At 33.8% G+C, this 21,061-nt stretch overlaps 4 protein-coding genes across 7 annotated transcripts in view; 2 read left to right on the top strand and 2 right to left on the bottom strand.

The window, feature by feature from the left end:
- The window catches only part of LOC127867635 (alpha-(1,3)-fucosyltransferase fut-6-like), an 89,004-nt gene that overhangs the window by 5,864 nt on the left and 62,079 nt on the right, over positions 1–21,061 (top strand). For 3 of the 4 annotated variants that reach the window (XM_052408943.1, XM_052408942.1, XM_052408941.1), the window contains exons 2-3: positions 256–1,470; positions 1,996–5,039. In XM_052408943.1, the coding sequence (XP_052264903.1) occupies positions 289–1,470; positions 1,996–2,052 (1,239 nt within the window). In that variant the 5' untranslated portion in view covers positions 256–288 and the 3' untranslated portion in view covers positions 2,053–5,039. Of the gene's footprint in view, positions 1–255; positions 1,471–1,995; positions 5,040–21,061 lie in introns of those variants that run through there. The other variant, XR_008043589.1, reaches the window with a different exon arrangement.
- LOC127867641 (uncharacterized) lies at positions 5,617–9,507 on the top strand. Its single transcript, XM_052408953.1, has 6 exons — positions 5,617–6,118; positions 6,849–7,019; positions 7,302–7,437; positions 7,962–8,033; positions 8,192–8,245; positions 8,822–9,507. Exons 1-6 carry the CDS (start codon positions 5,983–5,985, stop codon positions 8,925–8,927), a joined length of 675 nt encoding a protein of 224 aa, XP_052264913.1. The 5' UTR covers positions 5,617–5,982; the 3' UTR covers positions 8,928–9,507.
- On the bottom strand, positions 9,753–13,417 carry LOC127867638 (putative nuclease HARBI1). The gene is made up of 5 exons (XM_052408947.1): positions 13,160–13,417; positions 12,115–12,610; positions 10,859–11,085; positions 10,588–10,695; positions 9,753–9,964 (listed from the first exon to the last, which is right to left on the bottom strand). Exons 2-5 carry the CDS (start codon positions 12,607–12,609, stop codon positions 9,805–9,807), a joined length of 990 nt encoding a protein of 329 aa, XP_052264907.1. The 5' UTR covers position 12,610; positions 13,160–13,417; the 3' UTR covers positions 9,753–9,804.
- LOC127867640 (uncharacterized) lies at positions 15,222–18,661 on the bottom strand. Its single transcript, XM_052408952.1, has 5 exons — positions 18,414–18,661; positions 17,865–18,017; positions 17,363–17,441; positions 16,346–16,471; positions 15,222–15,805 (listed from the first exon to the last, which is right to left on the bottom strand). Exons 1-5 carry the CDS (start codon positions 18,585–18,587, stop codon positions 15,645–15,647), a joined length of 693 nt encoding a protein of 230 aa, XP_052264912.1. The 5' UTR covers positions 18,588–18,661; the 3' UTR covers positions 15,222–15,644.

Here is a 21,061-nt window from a genome sequence, read left to right as displayed (position 1 = left end):
TGAGTGAGATATGGTTGCTTCCATTGTAAAACATGGTCACCATAAGGAAGAGAAATTATCCTTTTTTGGCTATTTCAAAAACATTTAAACACTACAGAAGTCTCAATTTTTACCAACTCTGCCTGAAACTTGCTTCGAACTTTATACAAGTGCGTAAAAATTAGACTTAAATTATGCAAGTGCATGAACATAAATTTGAACATAACAATGTATGTGCTAATACACAATATATATATTTTGTATGACTGTTTTCAGATCAGATGCTAAAAGCTTAGTGTAAAATACTAAATGTTTCGCACTCTGAAAATGTATTTTGGGAACAGACGAACTCGAACAAGAAATTTTTGCATCAGTATTGGACTGTTTTTCTGTATTATTTACATTATCAGAGTAAATCATACAGGCCTGTACATAGTGAAATACCCAGGTGATCAACAAAACAGGAACTTTGATGAATACCTCATGAAATATGTAAACAACTATTGGACAAAGACTGATACGAAGAAAATTCTTTTCTGGACGCCATTCTTTAACTCCTGGGTCTGGTTGGATGATGCTGTGAAAGCACTGAAAACATGCCCTGTGTCATGTAGCGTTACCAATGACAGGGCAACATTAGAAGACAGTGATGCTGTTTTGTTCCATGCTAATGATCTCTGGAAACACAAAGGATTTTTTGCCACCATACACAATGTTGATGTTGAAATGCCTAACACGAGATCACCAAACCAGATTTGGGCTGTGTTAAGCTGGGAACCACTGATGTACATGTGGGGAACTATCAAACCACACGTGTTTAACTGGACGATTATGTACAGAAGGGAGTCAACCATATATAACCCATTTACCAGCTATTACAAAATGTCAGATGAAGAGTTAAACCAGCAACCAAAGGCAAAGGAGACAACCAATTACTTCAAACAGAAATCAAAATTTGCCACTACGTTAGTAAGCAACTGTAAGGATCAAGCAAGACGGTACAGAATTATTAAGGAACTTCAGAAGTATATTGACTTGGACTACTTCGGCTACTGCTCGGGGAATATAAATTGCCCAGCTGGAGTTCCGGCTTCGGAATGTGGACACAAGCATCTTAAGCATTACAAGTTTTACCTCGCTTTTGAAAACAGTTATTGCAGAGATTACGTATCAGAGAAATTCTGGAATGCAGTGGACCGCAGACAAATTCCTGTAATTGCTACAACAAAGTACAACACAGAATTGTTACCTCCAAAGTCATATTTAAATGTATTTGATTTTCCAAATATAAAAGCTCTTGCAGAGCAAATGATTGAAATTGGTCAAAACGAGACCTTGTTCAATAGTTATTTCGATTGGATGCAATCGTACAAAGTGGATTCTACGTCATCTTACTGCCGAATGTGCAAGGAGCTACATGCAAATAGACCGGCCCAGAGCTACGCTGACATGGAAGGCTGGTTACAAGATGACGTCTGCTATAAGAGTACAGTAAGCATGAAAATATATGCAAATTCCTATTTTTATACTTCACATCAGTCATGTGACTATTATTTTGTTTTTAGCATGTCTTCAATTGCTTATTAGTGGAAAATACTTCAAATTTAATTTGATTTCAAGAACATTCTTAGCAATGTATTTGCTCTTTAACTTAATTGTGAACTATGTTGGGTGTCATAGTAACTTAGTAACCAATGCGTTAATTTACTTAAAGGATGAAATTTTTTACAATTAAGTGGTAATTAAGGAGAACAACAATTCAAAAGCAAAGTCAACTTAGGGAAAATAATTTATATGGTTTAAAAGTCTATATATATGTAAGTTTATAAGTAGAAAAGTCAACTTTGGAAAATATTGACGGATTAAAAAGAGGATATACTTAATTTCTTAGCAAAATCACCATGAATAATATATACTCAAATGTCAATAAGTTGTAGGGAAGCGTTATAAGGTATTTACATGTATTTAATACACATGTAATGGTTCTTTTGATAATTTGTATTAATTCATTTCCAGCCATGGTCTCTGGTGAGCGAGTTCCTGGACAGACTCATGTTCGACTTAGGATTCTGATGAGATGGGTCACCAGTCTCACCACAGGCATTCATTCCAACCTGAAGTCAGTCAGTTGGCCAAGAGGCTGGCTTTTCCTATACAGAAAACTCAGGTCCTTTTAGTCCCTTATTCCCAATGTATATCATGATTGTCTGTAACTATTTTTTTAAAAGCATCAGTTTGATTGTGCATATTTCTGTAATGACTGTATTCATGGTAATTTATAAAAACATTTGGTATTTTTTACAGACACATATATTATTATTTTTTTATACAGTGCAATCTTTTTCATAAAGTTAAAAAAAGCACTTCACTATCTATTTTTTATAATAACTGGTAACTGAATATTAATTTAAAAACAAGACTTCCAATTATCATATTCATGACATTGTGTAAATTAAATGTACTTGCAGTAGTGCTGCTATTTAAAGATTAGAAACAAGGAAAAATCACACAAGGGAAAGCCTTTTTTTTCAAAAGAAATTAAACAAGATTAATATGTCACAATCTAGTTTTGACACATGAGAAAAAGTTCCAAATATGCTGGTTTATCTTTGCAAAGACTTACCTCAAACTTATATTACAACCAGGCCTTTTCTTGGCCATTTTCGGAAGAATCTGATTTTGGGATTGGAAATATTTTTCACATGAAAAGTTCACTGGGAAAACAATTATTTAATCTAACTCTTTATCATAATTTAAATTATGAGAACATATTCATATTGATCATAGTAGCATACTGAATCAGATGTTATTGAAATATTTAGAGATATAATAATCACTAGACACTAATTTAAAAAAGAAAATGATTCAAATTGGGGAATTTTTACTATTGCACTTTGGGATAAGCTAGGAAAAGCGCTGACAACAGTTGATTTGTATAGTGTTATGTTATATGCTAGTGGAATCACATCTGGCATTCTATTTTATGAAGCAAATTTACATGTTGTACCACAATATCATAAATAATGCTAGTGTAATTGAGTGGGCTGTGCATATTTAGCTAGCATGTTTTCTTTTTTATATTACATTATATATTGATGTACATATACATCAAGTTTAGTTCATATGTTGTTGTGTTCCTTTAATAATTTTACATAAAATGTTGTGTTATTTACAGTGATTGCATTTATTTGTTTCCAAGTCATATTACCATTTATTGTTCATAATTTTAACACAATATTGTTTGCCTAGATTGATGTTCAATGTTTGTTATAACGTTATGCATCTGTTCATAAACCAATATCCGTTGACTAAACTGTGATATTCATGTTTTGTATAAAGTCATAGAAGTGTTCAATACTGTTTTGTTTTCATAGTCAATTTTTTTTGTATTAATATGTATTACTAAAGTTTAAATGGTAAGGATCAGTCATTTAGCTTTGTAACAATGATGAGTAAGTAAGAGAATGACTTTTTTATGCATCTTTTAATAAGCATACATACAACTCAAACTCATGTTTTTCTCTCAAGATATATAATGTATTATTTTACTTTCTATTTTATACTCACTAGTGTTTTTTAGTGTTTCTTCAGATTTGTTAAACTATGGTATTTTTACTGTCACTCTTTACATATGGTTTGTATTGGGTGTTCATGATTTTTTTTCTTTTTTATTTTACATAAGTATATCTGTTTGATTGAGCGGTTTCAAGTCAACAACAATGTAGACAAGAAGTTATTATTGTATTATTGTGTTAATGTGTTTGTTTAATTAAACCATATTTACTGACACACATAAAGTCTTTGTAAATATTGCCATGAAGTCTTGGATTGTTATGTTACATGATTTGTTGTTTACTTCATATATACAACATTTTCCCTGTAAACTGTCTGAAAAGTTATCTTATGTATTTTAGCGTATGTGCACATTACATTTAACAATCATGTTCAATATTTCATTTCGAAAGGGTGTTTTTTGTATGCAGTTGTTTTTTATACAGACCTATTTTTATGCCCCATTCAGAGAAGAGGGGGTATATTGTTTTGCTAGATGTCGGTTGGTCTGTCAGTAGACCAGTTCGTTTCCTATCAATAACTGGTCAGTGGATTTTCTGATTGGCTTGAAACTTCACGTGTGGATTGGCCTTGGACAGTACATTGAAATTGGGGTCACTAGTTCAAATGTCAAGGTCACAGTCACAATAAGTGTGAAAATCGTTTCTGATCAATAACTCGTCAACAAATTGACCGATTGGCTTGATACGGCTTGATACTTCACATGTGCATTCGCCTTAGACAGTAGATGACCCCTCTTGAAATTGGGGTCACTAGGTCAAAGGTCATAGTTACTGTCACAACAAGTGTGAAAATCGTTTCCGATCAATAACTCTTCAACAAATTGACTGATTGGCTTAGTACTTCACATGTGCATTGGCCATGGACAGTAGATGACCCTTATAGAAATTGGGGTCACTATGTCAAGGTCAAGTTCACTGTCACAATAAGTGTCTAATCATTTTTTATCAATAACTTGTCAACCAATTGACCAATTGGCTTGATACTTCACATGTGCATTGGCCTTGGACAGTAGATGACCCATATAGAATTGGGGTCACTAGGTCAAAGGTCAAAGTAACAGTCTCAATAAGTGTGAAAATCGTTTATGATCAATAACTCGTCAACCAAGTGACTGATTGGCTTGATTCATCTTCACAATATTTGATATATTCATTATCAAAATACATTATCATTATTGGCGAACAGGCTTTATTATTTTTTTGATATTGTTGATAACTTTCTCTTTTAACAGCAGTGAAATGGTATAATTAAAGAATCTTTAAATTCTGAAAAATCTGAGTAAAAGACTAATTTATCATTAGAACTTCATTAAGATGTATACAATACGTCACATTGGCCTTGGACAGTAGATGACCCTAAGTGAAATTGGGGTCACTAGTTCTAACCTCTGTTTGGGGGGGGGGGGGCATATGTCTCCGACCGCGGAACTTTTGTTTTAAAAAGATTTCATTTTGCTACTTTTTGTTAATAAAAGAAAAAGCATATGATGGTGTCTTGACTGTAAATTACTAGTTGTATCCCTTTCGACATGGGCACAATGTGTTAATGGTAGACTGCTACATATATATATATGGATTCTTGATAAAACTGACAGTAGTCAAGCATGTGAAATTGTGTAAAAATATGTTTTGTTGCTGTTCTCTGAGATAAGCTGACTTGAGAACTAAGTCTATGCCCTATGTCCTGCGTAACTGTTTACCTTGAATGGCTTTAGAGGTTACATTTTTGGCGCAATCATGATGACATTCGGTCATAGTGTTAATATTAACAATATCTAGGTTTTGTTTGACTGTGTCCAAAAACAATTTGGTCAACAGGTAAAAAAGGAAAAACCTCTTAACCACTCTAGAACCACAATTATGACACAATCATGACGATTCTTAGTCACACTGGTTATTTTGAAAATGTCAAGGCTATTATGGATGCGGGTCAAGTGGGTCAAAAACTATGTCACCAGGGCCGGTATTCATAAAGCACCTAAGGTTTAAGGAAGAAATTTCCTTAGTTATCAAACTATTTTCCTAAGGTAAGGATTTCCTTAACTTTCGTATTCATAAAGAACCTTAGGTTAATACTTAGGTAAGATTTCAACTTAAAAACTAAGGCAAAATTATCCGATTTCGTCTGTGCGACGATTCGTACTATTTTAGTAACCGCTTCACCGAATCTATAATTAGGTCGCAAAATGGCAGACAATTGTTTGGCGGAATACGTTGTAATCAAATTGAACGGGTTTTACTAGTGTTAATGGTGGGTAATTGATACAAAAAGGATATATATATGTGAGGTTTACGGATTCGGTATGTATCGAAACAGTTGCCACATTATTTCTGTATCGATAACATACTTTTCTCGTCGACCTTGTTTTCAACAACAATAAGCATGTACACAATTGGAAAAACCCGGAAGTAAACGCAGACGATAATCATGGCTGAGATGGCAAAGCAGAGATCGCCTAATTTTTCTATGCAAGAAAACTCTCTCCTTTCTCAGCTTATGGGCGAGGAATATAAAGACACGGGCCTTTCGCGTCACAAGTACAATATCCATAGGTTTACCAGCAGTGAGTAATTTATAATGATTTGTTTTAATCATAATTCTCCTTTGTTCATATATACATATTGGGAAACAAATATTTAGGTATATTCTTAAATATATTTGAAAATGTTTTAGAATTAAATTAAAATGGTAATTATTGTTTCATTGCCTTATTCTGTTAAAAAGAATTTGCTAAATATTAAAAAAAAAAGTTCAATTATAAAATGAATACATGTTCCAACACGAATACGTATTACATCCATGCAAGTTGTATTTTCAAATGTGGATGTCAATTACAAGGTGAAATACTATTTGTTACTTCATTACTGAAAATGTTGTCATGTTAACATAACAAGAGAACCGCATAAAGGATGCCAACGTTCGGCTGCAGGTGCAGTTTTGAATAAATGAAAGATTGTCAGAATTTTTTTTTAAGAGGTCACAGTGACATGTGACCTTTGACCTAGTGACCCAAATATGGATGTGGCGTGTAGAAATCATCAAGGTGCAGCTACATATGAAGTTTCAATGTTGTAGATGGAAGCACTTTCATTTTAGAACCAATGTTCAAATGTTTAACAAAATTTTAAGGTTTTAGCACGACGCGGACGACACAATACAGCAAGCTGGTTATGACAATACATTGGATTTTCTCCGAAAACAGCCGAGCTAAAAATACATGAGCACATTTATGTACTCTCAAAAAGTCATGTGGCATTTTACTTGGCTATAGCATTTTATTATTGTTTATGCAGAGATTTCCAGGGTAACCAAGAATGAGATGTGGGCTGAAATTGCAGAAATGTTCTCTGCAAATACCACTGGTCCACATCGCACAGCAGACCAGCTTGAAAAAAAATGGGAAAACAATGTCTCCAAGCACAGGGGGATATATAATGATCACCAGCGCCTGCTAAGTTTGACTGGTGAAACTTAATTTTTTTTCCCCAATATGTTTGTAGTAACACCATTAATATTATTTATTCTTTAATAAAAACTTATATTTATACTATACACCCCACATGACATTTTAAAATGCTTTCAAAAATTAAAAATTGCAATAAATTACCTGTATATGATGTCAATGTGAAAATGGAAGTTCAGAATGTAAATGCAAGTCCAAAAAGCTTCTCTCAAAGCAGCAATAATAGATTAGAACTTAATTTTCCTGCCTGTACATAACCTACATTTATATTGACACATTACAGGAAGTGCTCCCTTCCAGTCAAAATATGATATTATAACTGAGTCCGTCATGGCAGTTGTTGGAAAGGAGAGTGCGGCTGTGCAAGGCGTTGCCCCATTCACCCTGGATACAACCTTTATCCAGTTGACAGACACAAGGTAATTTAATATTCATTGTTATGGAATGTATTACAACCTTTTACACCATTCAGGTACAAACCAATACACAAAACTGGCATAAATCTATTCTTTTAAACACACATAAGGTACTTTGACAATTTTTTATAATTTAAAAATATCGCAAACTATGGAGTAAAATGCAATAAAAGGCCAATAGCATGAACACAACCAATATTGCAAAAGTATCTTAACAACATAATACAAGTATTAAAACACAAACTTACAATAATGCCCCATTCCAAAAGCTTGGCTTTCTATTTCAACTACTAGTAATGATCAATAATTAGAACCATAAAAGAAATTCAAATTGTGATTGCACAAATATAAAACACCAAAATTACAATTACTCTTTTGTTGTTCCATTTTAAAATATATTTTGTATTTGTTGCATACAAACAATAAGTACAATATATTCATAATTCTATCTAATTTGTACTTAGCATTGTTTAAAAGAAAATGCAAGCATATAGAATGGTCATTGGCAAACAAAATATATATTACAGTCAAGCAACAACAGTTGAACCACCATCACCTGCACCGCCACAACAATGTGACAACAGAGCTGTGAAAAGAAGGTATACTCTTGGGCTGGATATACATGTATTAATGAGAATACAACTTAAATTTATTTAAATTTTCGTTCAGTGTGTTTCAAACACTTATTGAATATCACAAACTCAAAAACTTATTGAATATCACAAACTAATTAAAAAAAGCCAATTGACTTTTACAGACTCGATACAAATGGGGAACATGCTGTTTCTGCAGTCAAACCAGCTACCACATGGTATAATACTTTCAAAGTTACACAACTTATTACCTGTAAATTGTCTTTATATTTTCAATAGGTTAAAGTATTGTAATATACTGAATATAAGATAGTGTCTAACATTATAAACAGTTTTACAATGTCTCCTCAACTAAATGAGACACAACATACATTATTTTTAAACAAAATCAGACAAAAAAAAGGATTAGACACCCATTTTTATAAAGAAGTCCCTTTAATATCATGTTGACACATTAAATAGGTCACTGAGGTAAAACCCATATACATTATTTACATTTCGGAGGACTCGTGCGTCATGCACTGAACCCAGCCATCTCGGAACCATGTCTCTTTTATAGTAGTTATTGATTTAAATGAATGTATTTTAAAATATAATAAATTATTCTACACATTGATCTAGATAGCATATGCATGTGCAAAATATGAATGATTGAACATGTAGTGCTATCAATATTTACAATGTTTCATTATAACAAAAAAGAAGCCATTTAAAAATATCAACTTTATTTTTGAGAATGAAATTAAAATTAAATAATTAAAAAACCATATTTAAAATACAATGTATCCTTTTAGTTGCAGTCATTGTAGTCTGAACGAACTGAATGTTCTGAAGAAGAGAAAGATGGAACTACAAATTAGACTGTACAAGGCCCAGTTGGCGCGACTTGGCGAAGAATAAAGCAAATAATATAATTATATTATGTGTATTTTATCAAAAATTACATTATTATTTTGTTATGAAGATAAAGTATAGTTATATTTAAGGTTAGTTATTCTTAAATATAACTATACTTTATCTTCATAACAAAATTATAATTTAATTTTTGATAAAATACACATAATATAATTCTATTATTTGTTTTATTCCTGTTCATGAACTTTATCAACTTTATGTTTTTTATGATATTTGGACTAATTGTAGGCAGTAAGTTTGAAATGTCACAAATGCTAAAATAATTATTTAAATTAAGTATGCAAGTTTGCTTTGTTGAAAGAAGTTAAACCTTTGTTTTCATGTATATTTACCACACTATTCACACTAGAGTATATGTATGAACAGTAACATTTATTATTGCATCAACAATTTATTGTTAATATATATCAATGATGATTAATTATGTATTGGAGAAACACAAACACTTTTATATGGAAATGATAATCATTTCCATATACAAGTTTTTTGTGTTTTATTGCAAACACATTTTTCTAAACTGTTGCTTTTATGCCTCTAGTATGCCAGTATATTTATATTACACATACTAAACATGCATCTGTAAGTTTATATAAAAGTATGTATTGGAGAAACACAAAAACTTGTATATGAAAATGATTATCATTTCCATATACAAGTTAAGTTTTTGTGTTTCTCCAATACATACCTTTATATAAACTTACAGATGCATGTTTAGTATTTGTAATATATATATATATATATATATATATATATATATATATATATATAGATATATATATATATATATATATATATATATATATATATATATATATATATATATATATATATACTGGCATACTAGAGGTATAAAAGCAACAGTTTAGAAAAATGTGTTTGCAATAACATTCCTGTAGTGAAGACCATCTTCAAGCCCAGCATAATGTTCTGGTTGGTCTGGCAGTTCTTCAATGTTCACTTCATCCATTTGAATGTTCCTAGTTTTGCAGATATTGTGCAATACACCACAACACAAAATGATCCTGAAATTTAATTTAAATTTTTAGTTATTGGAGCCAGTATTTTACACAATTTGTCAGGGTATATATTGTTCTAATTCATTTCATGTTAATGTTGACTATTTTAACAATTTATATATTTGAAACATGAACATATGGTAACACAGTGACACATTTTGTTTCTAAATCAACATGTGGTGATATTTTGGTTTAAAAATACATGCATACAAAGGGATTACTAGGTTATTGTTGAATACAGAGAAGTTTTTATGAATTATTGTACTGTGTAACTTATAGTACTTGTATTTGTTAAAATATAATGCAAATAATACTTATGCTACTACTTTTAATAATAATAACTGTAGTTCAGTTCAGAATCTGGTGTGTATGCATAGAGAAAGAGCAAAGTAAATTTGTCAAATTTGATGAAAGTGTTCTATTTAAACAAGCAGCTTCTACTTTTTTGTCCAATGGGTGCTGTAAAACATGTAATTCTTTAAAAATCATGAAATGACATGCTTATAATTAACTATTTGAGATCAATTTACTGTGCATTTTAACTTCATACAATAAAGGGTGTTTAAAGTTGGTGGCACAGTTAGTTGTTAAAAACACCATGGATCTGACCGTTTCCAAACTGAACATACTTGCATGCTTTGAGTGGCTGCATTCTTATCTCCCCATGAAGCACACCCCATCTTCGTTTCAGCTGCCCTATCCCTCTCTCCACCACAGACCTGGTTCGTTTATGAGCACTGAATTATAACAAGAAATAACATAAAGTTTATATTACCAATAAGTACTACTGGGTTAAAAGTTAGTCATGTGCATTGTATGCAATATTTTCGAATATCTTTATCGACCAACAGATATATTTTTATAGCCATGTTATCCAAAAATTTGTAATTTGGTTCATACATGTTGAAGTTAAGTTGATGTTCACCATCAGGCCGTAAAAATGGGGTCAAAAGCCAGCGTTTACAGGGGTAGCCCGAATCCCCCAGCAAGTATTGGTGTCTTTCTTGCTCAATGTTGTCCTCCATGAACTGGTACACTCCACTGTTACGAAGGATTCGGGCATCATGAACCGAACCTGGCCATCTTGGAACAATATCTCTAATATGGTAGCTAGCATCAAAAATGATCTGTCAAAAGAAACAGTAATGTGTATAAATGTACACAAAGTCAATTGTCATTGAAAAATAATTTTCGAATTAAATATGTATATCATTTATTACTATTGGCAGGGCGTTAATAAATAATGGACAAATTGAAGTTTGAGGAGTTTAACCTTTCAATAAATTATTTTTATATGACCCAAACATCTATAAATTATATTTTTTAGTTGAGAATTTAAACTACACCAGCGATGAATGATTTTTCTAACATATTAAAATATGTTTGTATTTTTTTAAGCTCAACATTCACAAAAAATACATATCAATATTGAAGTCCAAGTGATATGCAAGTATGTTACTGTAGTTCATGTATGCACGTCTATGTAAATATTTTTTTATAAGCAACTACATACAATGACGCTCTTTTGGTCATTGTCGGCTTGGGTACTTCTCACATGTACCCGGGTACTCTTAAGTAAACTAACATAGTACCCCGGTATTGTAAATATACTAAAATTTATCCTGGAATTTTAACGCTAAATTGGTGGTTGTCGACTATTTTTTTAATTAATTGTGTTGTCATTTATGTCAACTTTCTGTTTAATGGCCTCTATATTATCGGAACTAATACTCAAAAGGCATGTTGATGCAGTTTTTTTAAATAGAAGTTTGCTTAAGATGAACAATTGAATATCGTTTAACTGTAATCGATAGCACGTTTTACTACATCTGTTTTAGGGGGAAATACAACTCGGGTACAGTATAATATTGACTGGGTACGTTTAAGTATATTTACTGAACCCGAGGTACATGTACGTATACTTAAGTGAGTACCCGAGGTACATGCAAGTTAATACTTACCCATCCAACAATGACCAATCAAGCTACAATGACAAATAGATGTGATATATATAATAAGTGGTCCTCATGTAATGCAGCCAATGTGTGGACTGACTAAAGTAGAAAACACGCACAATGTAATGTATTATATTATACTATAATATACACTGTTTATATGAAAGCAGTCTTTCTAGGAGCATGGCATATACAGTTTACCTGTGTGTTAATGGAGTGGTACCCCATTCTATTGACATATTGTGGTTCATCAACTGTTGGTGCCTGTATCTGGATATGTGTTCCATCTACAACCCCAATAACGTTGGGAAAGCCAGCAACATTAAAAAAGTCCGTTTTCTGTTGTCTGACATCCCATAAAGTTGTGGGCAGACAAATATATTGCCTCACAATTTCAGGCAGTGTCAGGGCATCGATTACTGCAGTAATCGACCGAGAGACTGTTGGTTGACTTACGGCATGGATGTCACCGTCATTAAGTTGTATGCTTGATGAGGCAAAATAGCGCAGTGTTAATAATATTTTTTCAATGCTGTTGAGACTGTGATTTCTTTGAGTTGTGGGAGATATAATGTGCTCAAGCTGCTGGTTTAAAAATAAAATTCCATCTCTGTCAAATCTGTATCTTTCAATTAATTCAGTGTTATTTAATTTATCTAAAACATCTACACGTTCACGGAAGTTTCTTCTTGGCATTCTGCAATAAAATGGTTTACAATTCAGCAGATGTTGTCATGTAAAACTAAACATAGATTACTATAGATAAACAGTACCTGTTTGATGAAACTAATATAACAATAAAGGCTGGCCAGTTGACACTAATCATCAAGGTTGACACAAGTAAGATTCATGCTCCCAGGACCATGGGTCAATATATCGGACAGATGGGATTTCCACTGGATAATGATTTTTATTAATCCAGTTCCAACGCTGCCCAAACACAAAATTAAAAATTATCTCATTCTTCGACGTCAACTTCTAGTTCGATTTTAAATGGTGAACAGTCCGGATGTACGAAAAGCAAACCGAATCTTTTGATGACTTATTTCACAAACAAAAGAATGGTTCACGTTATCATACACCCAGACATCGTTTGAACCAAACAAACACAGACATTTGATCAAATAAGTTGGCGTATATTTTGATCCGCCATATTTGTTATGAAGTTCCGGTATGCGTAAATACCGATTGTGAGTGATATAACAGTAGTCTTAAACACCGAACAACAAAAGTAAAAAATACATACCTTTTTATGAAAATTAAACGCAGAAATTGTTGTAAAATGAAAATATCGTCTGTTTTGTCGCCATATTTAAGGATTTAGTCGAGAAGTTAAGGCAGCTATGTACGAACCTTAACTTTTAAGGGAAAAATAACAGTCCTAAGGATTTTCCTAAGGTTAAGATTTTTATGAATACAAACTTAGGGAATTTCGCAAAGTTAAGGGAAAAAACGCATAAAACTAAGGAAAATATTTGTAACCTTAGGTAATTTTCACCTTAGGTGCTTTATGAATACCGGCCCAGGTCTAGTCTCCGATAATTCGATTTACTTTGAATGTAGATGAGCGCTTTAAGCCATATGGCCTTTTTGATGTAGCTATTTTGATACCACTGAGAATTTTTTTTTTCAAATTAGGTCCCTGGCTTTAAAAATTTGTCACCAATTGAACTTCCACTTATATTAAAGGAGACTCACCTGGGGTCTTGAGTAATACACACTGAACTACAGTTTTGGTTTTATTAGTGAATTAAAACATTCAACAAACAGCTTCTTACTCAAACATACGACCACCCAAATATTCAGACTATTTGGTCAATTCCTTAAGGCAGTTAACAAACAAATTCTAACTCAAACATACGACCACCCACCTATTCAGACCATGTGGTCAATACTTAAAGACTTTCAACAAATTCTGACTCAAACATACGACCACCCACCTATTGAGACAATTTGGTCAATACTTTAAGACATTTAACAAACAAATTCTTACTCAAACATACGACCACCCACCTATTGAGACCATTTGGTCAATACTTTAAGACATTTAACAAACAAATTCTAACTCAAACATACGACCACCCTGCTATTGAGACCATTTGGCCATTACTTAAAGACATTCAACAAACAAATTCTAACTCAAACATACGACCATCCACCTATTGAGACAATTTGGTTAATACTTTAAGACCGTTAACAAACAAATTCTAACTCAAACAAACGACCACCCAACTATTCAGACCATTTGATCAATACTTTAAGACAGTTAACAAACAAATTCTAACTCAAATATACGACCACCCACCTATCTAGACCATTTGGTCAATACTTAAAGACATTCAACAAACAAATTCTAACTCAAACATACGACCACCCACATATTGAGACTATTTCGTAAATACTTTAAGACCTGTTACAAACAAATTATAGCTCAAACATACGACCACCCACCTATTTAGACCATTTGGCCAATACTTAAAGACATTCAACAAACAAATTCTAACTCAAACATACGACCACCCACCTATTGAGACCATTTGGTTAATACTTTAAGACCGTTAACAAACAAATTCTAACTCAAACATACGACCACCCAACTATTCAGACCATTTGGTCAATACTTAAAGACAGTTAACAAACAAATTATAGCTCAAACATACGACCAACCACCTATTTAGACCATTTGGTCAATACTTTAAGACATTCAACAAACAAATTCTAATTCAAACATACAGACACCCACCTATTGAGACCATATGGTCAATACTTTAAGAAATTTAACAAACAAATTCTAACTCAAACATACGACCAATTACCTATTGAGACCATTTGGTCAATACTTGAAGACATTCAACAAACAAATTCTAACTCAAACATACGACCACCCATCTATTGAGACCATTTGGTCAATACTTGAAGACAGTTTACAAACAAATGCTAACTCAAACATACGACCACCCAATTATTGAGACCATATGGTCAAGACTTAGACATTCAACACACAAATTCTAACTCAAGCATACGACCACCCACCTATTGAAACCATTTGGTCAATACTTTAAGACATTCAACAAACAAATTCTAATTCAAACATACGACCACCCTGCTATTCAGACCATTTGATTGGTCTTTTGTTCGTGATTGTACTTTATTTTAGGGTTAACTTTCTTTTTTACCGCGAGTAATTAATTCGTCATTGTACAGCAATATTACTTTGTGTTATGTGGTGTGTTTTCTCGATCTGAAGATTAGTGATCACATGCCTCATGTTAGAACTGCGAGCTGAAATAGATTCAACACAATACATGTACATTCAAATTATTTATTTTTGTACCATATACGGGGGTATATTGTTTTGTGCCTGTCTGTCTGTCTGTCTGTCTGTCTGTCATTCATTGTGTGTGTCCCAAAACTTTTAAGGTTTGCGATAACTTTTGCAATATTGAAGATAGCAGCTTGATATTTGGCATGCATGTGTATCTCATGAAGCTGCACATTTTGGATAGTGTAAGGTCAATCTTCAAGGTCTAAACAAATAAATCCAAGGGAAGTAATAAGCTTTAAAAGGGAGATAAATACTAAACCTGCCAAATGATATTGAAAGCGGCGCAATACGGGGCATTGTGTTTCTGACAAACACATCTCTTTTTTTCAGATGTATGTTGTTCGAACTGTATATATAAATACATAAACCTTTATACGTTTGTTCGAAACTACGCAAATATTTCTTGTCAAAGGCATTCCTTTGGAACATCAAATATTCCCGGCGTTTTTATTTCGCCCACATCCATTACGTTGAGCGTGTACAAGGAACCGCTGTCGGGATTCACGGAAGGGGCGAAGTAGGACACGGTGATTATACCGCACTCGCGCGGCTCTATTGGTTTGATGTCTGAAACACATTTGATTAACATAATTAGTTTTGCTAATATCTCAAGTTACTGAAACATGTTTTCAAAAATCGTTAGGTGCATAAAAGAAAGTTTTTCTTGCAGTTTGTGCCGATATCTGAAGATTTAAGAATATATTATTGAATACGCCCGAAATAGGTGCCAAAATTCACGTTGCATGCAGCACAATCGTGTATATGGGTTCATTACACATAGAATTTTTGGCCAAGAACACATGCTTATAAAATCAAGTTCCAATGTTTTTCACATTGCCATAAGCCGCATAAAAGCTGTCTTTATGCACTAGTTGAAATGCTTAAAAATGTTGTAAAAAGTAATAAAAAAACACTTAATTACTGGTGTGTTTATATCCATTTTTAACCCCATACAGTTTAGTGATCCTGTACCCTGGGACTATGTATGCATCTAGAGCGACCGCTCGGATCACATCGGCTACCTCCGCCAATCGGATGCTCGATAGACCAAGTGGTTACGATTAGAAGCCTTGGTGTTATTAAAACGTTGACGTAATTCTGACGTACCGTTTGTGAAGACAGTTGCTGTGATCTGCCAGGGGACGTCGGACGCCAGTGTGAACTGGTACGTGTGCACGTGAAGTACCTCCTGTCCCGTTCCGAACACACCAGACGAAAACTGCTTCGCAGACCCTTACAGTGATATAAATGTGTCCTTACTTTGATATAAATGTGTCCTTACAGTGATATAAATGTGTCCTTACAATGATATAAATGTGTACGTCATAAAAAAGCTGATGCTTTGTTCTTCAAACTTCGTCGTATTGACAGCGCGTCAATATAGTAGGATCATAATATAATAAAACTTAAATCAAGACTGAATAGATTTGGTTAATAAGTAACTTCTTTGTACTCAATTGAACGAACCATTTTTAATATTCGTATTGTAAAGGGGCCTTTACACGTTTTGGTAAATTGACAAAATTAAAAAAATCGTTTCAGATTCGAAAATTTTCGTTGTAGTTATGACATTTGTGAGGAAACGGTATAACACTGAACATTTGCATGCTCTAAAATATCCATTACATGCATCTTTTTACGATTACAAAACCTGAAAATTATAAAGCGTTGCAACGCAAACGATTGAATCATTTTGGAGAGTTCTGTTGTTGTCGTTATATTTTGTGATACTACGAGGATTGCTTACCCGGTATATAAAGTATAAAATATATCACTCAATGTATAATTACGGAAGGCCGAGTAGTCTAAGCGATAGACATTTACTCCAGGGGTCAGTGGTTCGGGCCCAATTGAGGGTGGGTTACTTTTTCCTTTCTTTAATTTTATTCTTGTTTGTTTTTTTTACTGGAGCTTTTTAGATTCAATGTTTCCATTTATCAATATAAAGCATTTAATGACAAACTTCAATACACGCCACAATCTGTGAAAAGGTCCTTTTAGGCATAATAAGTGTTTTTCGTACTTCATGATGCGTTCAGATGTGTTACGCATAAGCAGTGATTACAAATTGATATCGTTAATTGGAGGTATTTTAGAGGCAAACACGAGAAGTATCGTACGTACGTGGTATACACTGCAGAGTCATGTTGGCTTCAAGCTTATCTTTCTGGCACTCGCCACCGCTCACGAGGTACATGGTGCCCTGTCGCAAAAAATCAATTGAGGAAACTTCTGTCATTCATAGATGATATGTATTGCTAAAAAATATATCCCGTTCCAATTCAGGATGGAGTCGTGAGTGAAAACACCAGCGCAAATAAAATAGCAAACGATGCGTGAAACAGCTCAATCAAATACAGGAGCATACGATGAAGGCCGATTTCATCCATGTCATTCTGGCGTATGTTCGGGTTTGACAAAGGTCGCAAACCCGCCAACACGAAAGGGCGACACATAAACCCGCATTGACGATCCCAAGGTCGCCAATACCATGATTACAACATGAGTCGACCTTTTAGTCGTTCTGGGGTATTGTCGTGTTGGCAATCTTTGAAACCAGCCAATGGGTCAGATCGATATGGTAGAAATAAGTCTTCATAACAAACGGTGCGTTTAGTAAACTTACATTTGCGAAATCGTAAAGCATGACGGCATCATAGGGCACTGGTTTGGGTATAAGCGGACTCTGCTCTATCCCTGCCAACTTGAAGAAGATTTTCTTCTGTGAGAGACTATACGCCGCTTTCACTGTCCCGTTAATGTACGAGAAGGCAGTGTTCTGTATGTATAAGAAGTATACATAATTACTTGTCGTTATTGATAATTTGATAAATTTGTTTTGTGGTAATCTAGTTTAAAAAAAATGGTGCTGATGATCGTGGCGGTGGTGAAGACAAGGGGGATTTTGATGCTATGAATGTTATTGATGTTGGTGATGATGACGATTATGATGATGATAATAATGTGAGCCAGCGCTGATGATGATGCATTTTCTGCTGCTGATGAATTTAATAAAATATATTGCCTAACAAAGTCTCTATTGTTTATAATACGACAGCTGTTGTTGCTAATAAGGAGGATTAGATTGGTGCTGCAGCAGCTCTTAATATGATGAGAATAAGCGCACACAGATGACAATTCACAGAGAATTAACACAAACAAATGATAATTATACCTGATCAATAAATACTGTTCCGAAGTCAATGTACATGAGAGCTTCCCAGTCATGTCGCACACAGCAGTAACTTGCCTCCGATGATGGGGCTAAGAGAGAAGGAAACGCGATGCCGAAAACACGAATGCAACATCCTGACAAAAGAACGAGTGTAACTTGTACCGAAACATGCATGTCTTATTCAATGATGAATATTTATAGTGTCTTTAGTATATCCATATCTCATGTGACCTGTATCTATCATTGTGAATTTTATCGCGTACATATACGGTTACAAGTATCTGAGGATTGTTACGTAGCTACTGCTGATATACTTAATCGGTGAATACTTAAGACGAGCAGCAAACGCTTTATTTCCCGCTGGTTATATATATCTATTGTTGTGGACGGTGTCCAGTGGTCCGCAAATCGAGTATCAGCTAGACTAGCTAGTGACGCTACTGTGCACAGCCCTTAATGAATAGTATTTGAAATATACATTGTAAATATTAAATTATTGTTTATTTCCAACGATCAAATAACTTATTGAAAAATGTCAATATTTGAAGAGAGTTTCAAACTCTAGTTCACACGCCGTGACTTGTATGTGTCAATGTATAAGCTATCTAATAAAGAAACGTTTGAATTAATTGATATTAATTAATATTGCCTATTATTTACAATGTATGGGGATATTAATACAATTGATTCTGAAACGTAACTTTACACATCAAACAATATAGTATTTAATATGTCTAGTTTTCTTCTCTCTTGGCACAAAATATTTGTAATCCATTTCAACTTACAACGTCTTATACATAAGCTTTATACATGTAGTCTGATTACGGAATTAGCTTCGTCTGATATTCTTACTTCTCATAAACTAGGCTGCCACTCGACCATCCGTGCTAATACACATTAGATGGAGATTTAGACTTTATATACGCAATCTAGGTAGTGTCACAAAATATGACGATAACAACATAACTCTCCAAATTATTCAATCGTTTCGCGTTGGAAATGCTTTATAATTTGTAGGCATTTTAATCGTCAAAAGATGCATATAATGGATTATATTTTAGAGCATGGTTTATGTTCAGTATTATTGTTTGCTCTCAATTAACATAACTGAAACGAAAATTTTCTAATCTGAAAAAAACACACAATTAAAAAAAAAACACTACATGTTGTCAAGCTTTAATTGGGCGACTGTTTAAAAGTAAGAGTAGTGTTTTTGAAATAAGAAATTCCTTTCATTCAGGTTGGAGCATTTGAGTGTTGTTTAAATTAGAACAATGTAAAGTGATGAACTGGTTCTCGAACAATCTATGCCAAAGACACCAAAAGGTCATCGCTTCGGTAGCTACATCGTCGCTAGCAGCAATTCAAGCCGGAGTTTATTTTTGCTCAATCTTTGATCTTTTTTATTTATTGTTTTTATCAAACTATTGGTGCCAATATTGATGCTGAGATTCATCTTTTTGCTGATGATACAAGTCAGTAGCAGTTGACACACCAACATCTGCAGCCTCCGTATGAAGAAGTGTTATTTTTTTAAACTGCAAAATGGGTGAATACCTGGTTTGTGAAATTCCATACACTGAATTGAATCCAAATCATTGGTCGAAGAAGCAATGAACTTCATCATGGTCCCGTCCGTATGTAACTCCTATCCCCTTGGTAAAAAGTTACTTTCATCGCGGTGTATTAAAATAAAACGACGAGTGCTGGCATGAAAGCCTTGTCTCATTTCAATATTATGAATCGGCTCTATTATCCCCTCGGACGAATGTCGCTAGAAGCTTTGTTTCTTTTCTTTCATTGGATTTTTTTCAAAATATGCGAACATCATATAGGATAAATTCAAAGTGTATGGAAAATGACCTACATAAAATTCAAACTGACGCTGCCCGCATTGCGTCGGGATGTACCAGACCAGTTTCATCAAACATATTTAATGAATAGTGAAGTCGGATCGGACATATAATGGCACACGCAGATAAAACATAAACTATGGCCAATGGGCTAGCACCAGAATATCTTGCTTATTTGGTATTCAAGTCAATCGGTGAGCGATCTACATATACATAACGTCTCGATGAATCTTGGGCGAAGACCGCTTTGCTTCAAAGTTTATTCATGCCGTCTACGATCAGGGCATTGGACTCAATTCCTGACAAAGCCAGCCTTGATGATCATGTGTCTGATTTCAAGACATTTCTCAACATCGCTAAGCTTCGCTTTGATTCGCTATTCTTTTCACACTTTTAAGAACAGACCATATGTCTCTAAATGAGCATACATCATAAAAGCCTTGCTCGATCCATCGCATATATGTCGTAATGGTCACATCGAAAATACCCACCGCTGTTCACGGATTTGCCCTCTGAATGCGGACGTACAAACACTCTCGAAAAATATGCAACTGTGTAAATGATCAAACGTGTGTATGGAGATGATACGTTTTCTGAGAAAGATAACCACCCTATATATGATGAAGTCCGTACTTACATTGAGGCTTCAGATTAAAGTCCCACTTTAACTATTGGTTCTCATAGACTTTTCTCTAGACAACGTTTTCATAATCACAATAGTTCCGTCTATTACATTTTTTTCTTTTAAACATTGTTCGTAGTTGACCCTTTGCATTCTACTACTAGTACTTCAGG

This window comes from Dreissena polymorpha, chromosome 2, assembly GCF_020536995.1.
Source record: "Dreissena polymorpha isolate Duluth1 chromosome 2, UMN_Dpol_1.0, whole genome shotgun sequence".
NCBI classification, from domain to species: domain Eukaryota; kingdom Metazoa; phylum Mollusca; class Bivalvia; order Myida; family Dreissenidae; genus Dreissena; species Dreissena polymorpha.
This window is presented reverse-complemented; position numbering and strand designations above follow the sequence as displayed.

Coding starts and splice junctions, on each gene's coding strand:
- LOC127867640 (XM_052408952.1), bottom strand. CDS start 18,587: ATGCATGTTTCGGTACAAGTTACACTCGTTCTTTTGTCAGGATGTTGC. Junction 17,442..17,864: donor TGCTTTACGATTTCGCAAAT/GTAAGTTTACTA, acceptor TTTTTGCGACAG/GGCACCATGTACCTCGTGAG. Junction 15,806..16,345: donor AGCAACTGTCTTCACAAACG/GTACGTCAGAAT, acceptor AATGTGTTTCAG/ACATCAAACCAATAGAGCCG.
- LOC127867638 (XM_052408947.1), bottom strand. CDS start 12,609: ATGCCAAGAAGAAACTTCCGTGAACGTGTAGATGTTTTAGATAAATTA. Junction 11,086..12,114: donor ACCACTCCATTAACACACAG/GTAAACTGTATA, acceptor TTCTTTTGACAG/ATCATTTTTGATGCTAGCTA. Junction 9,965..10,587: donor CAGCCACTCAAAGCATGCAA/GTATGTTCAGTT, acceptor ATTAAATTTCAG/GATCATTTTGTGTTGTGGTG.
- LOC127867641 (XM_052408953.1), top strand. CDS start 5,983: ATGGCTGAGATGGCAAAGCAGAGATCGCCTAATTTTTCTATGCAAGAA. Junction 7,438..7,961: donor ATCCAGTTGACAGACACAAG/GTAATTTAATAT, acceptor TATATATTACAG/TCAAGCAACAACAGTTGAAC. Junction 8,034..8,191: donor AACAGAGCTGTGAAAAGAAG/GTATACTCTTGG, acceptor TGACTTTTACAG/ACTCGATACAAATGGGGAAC.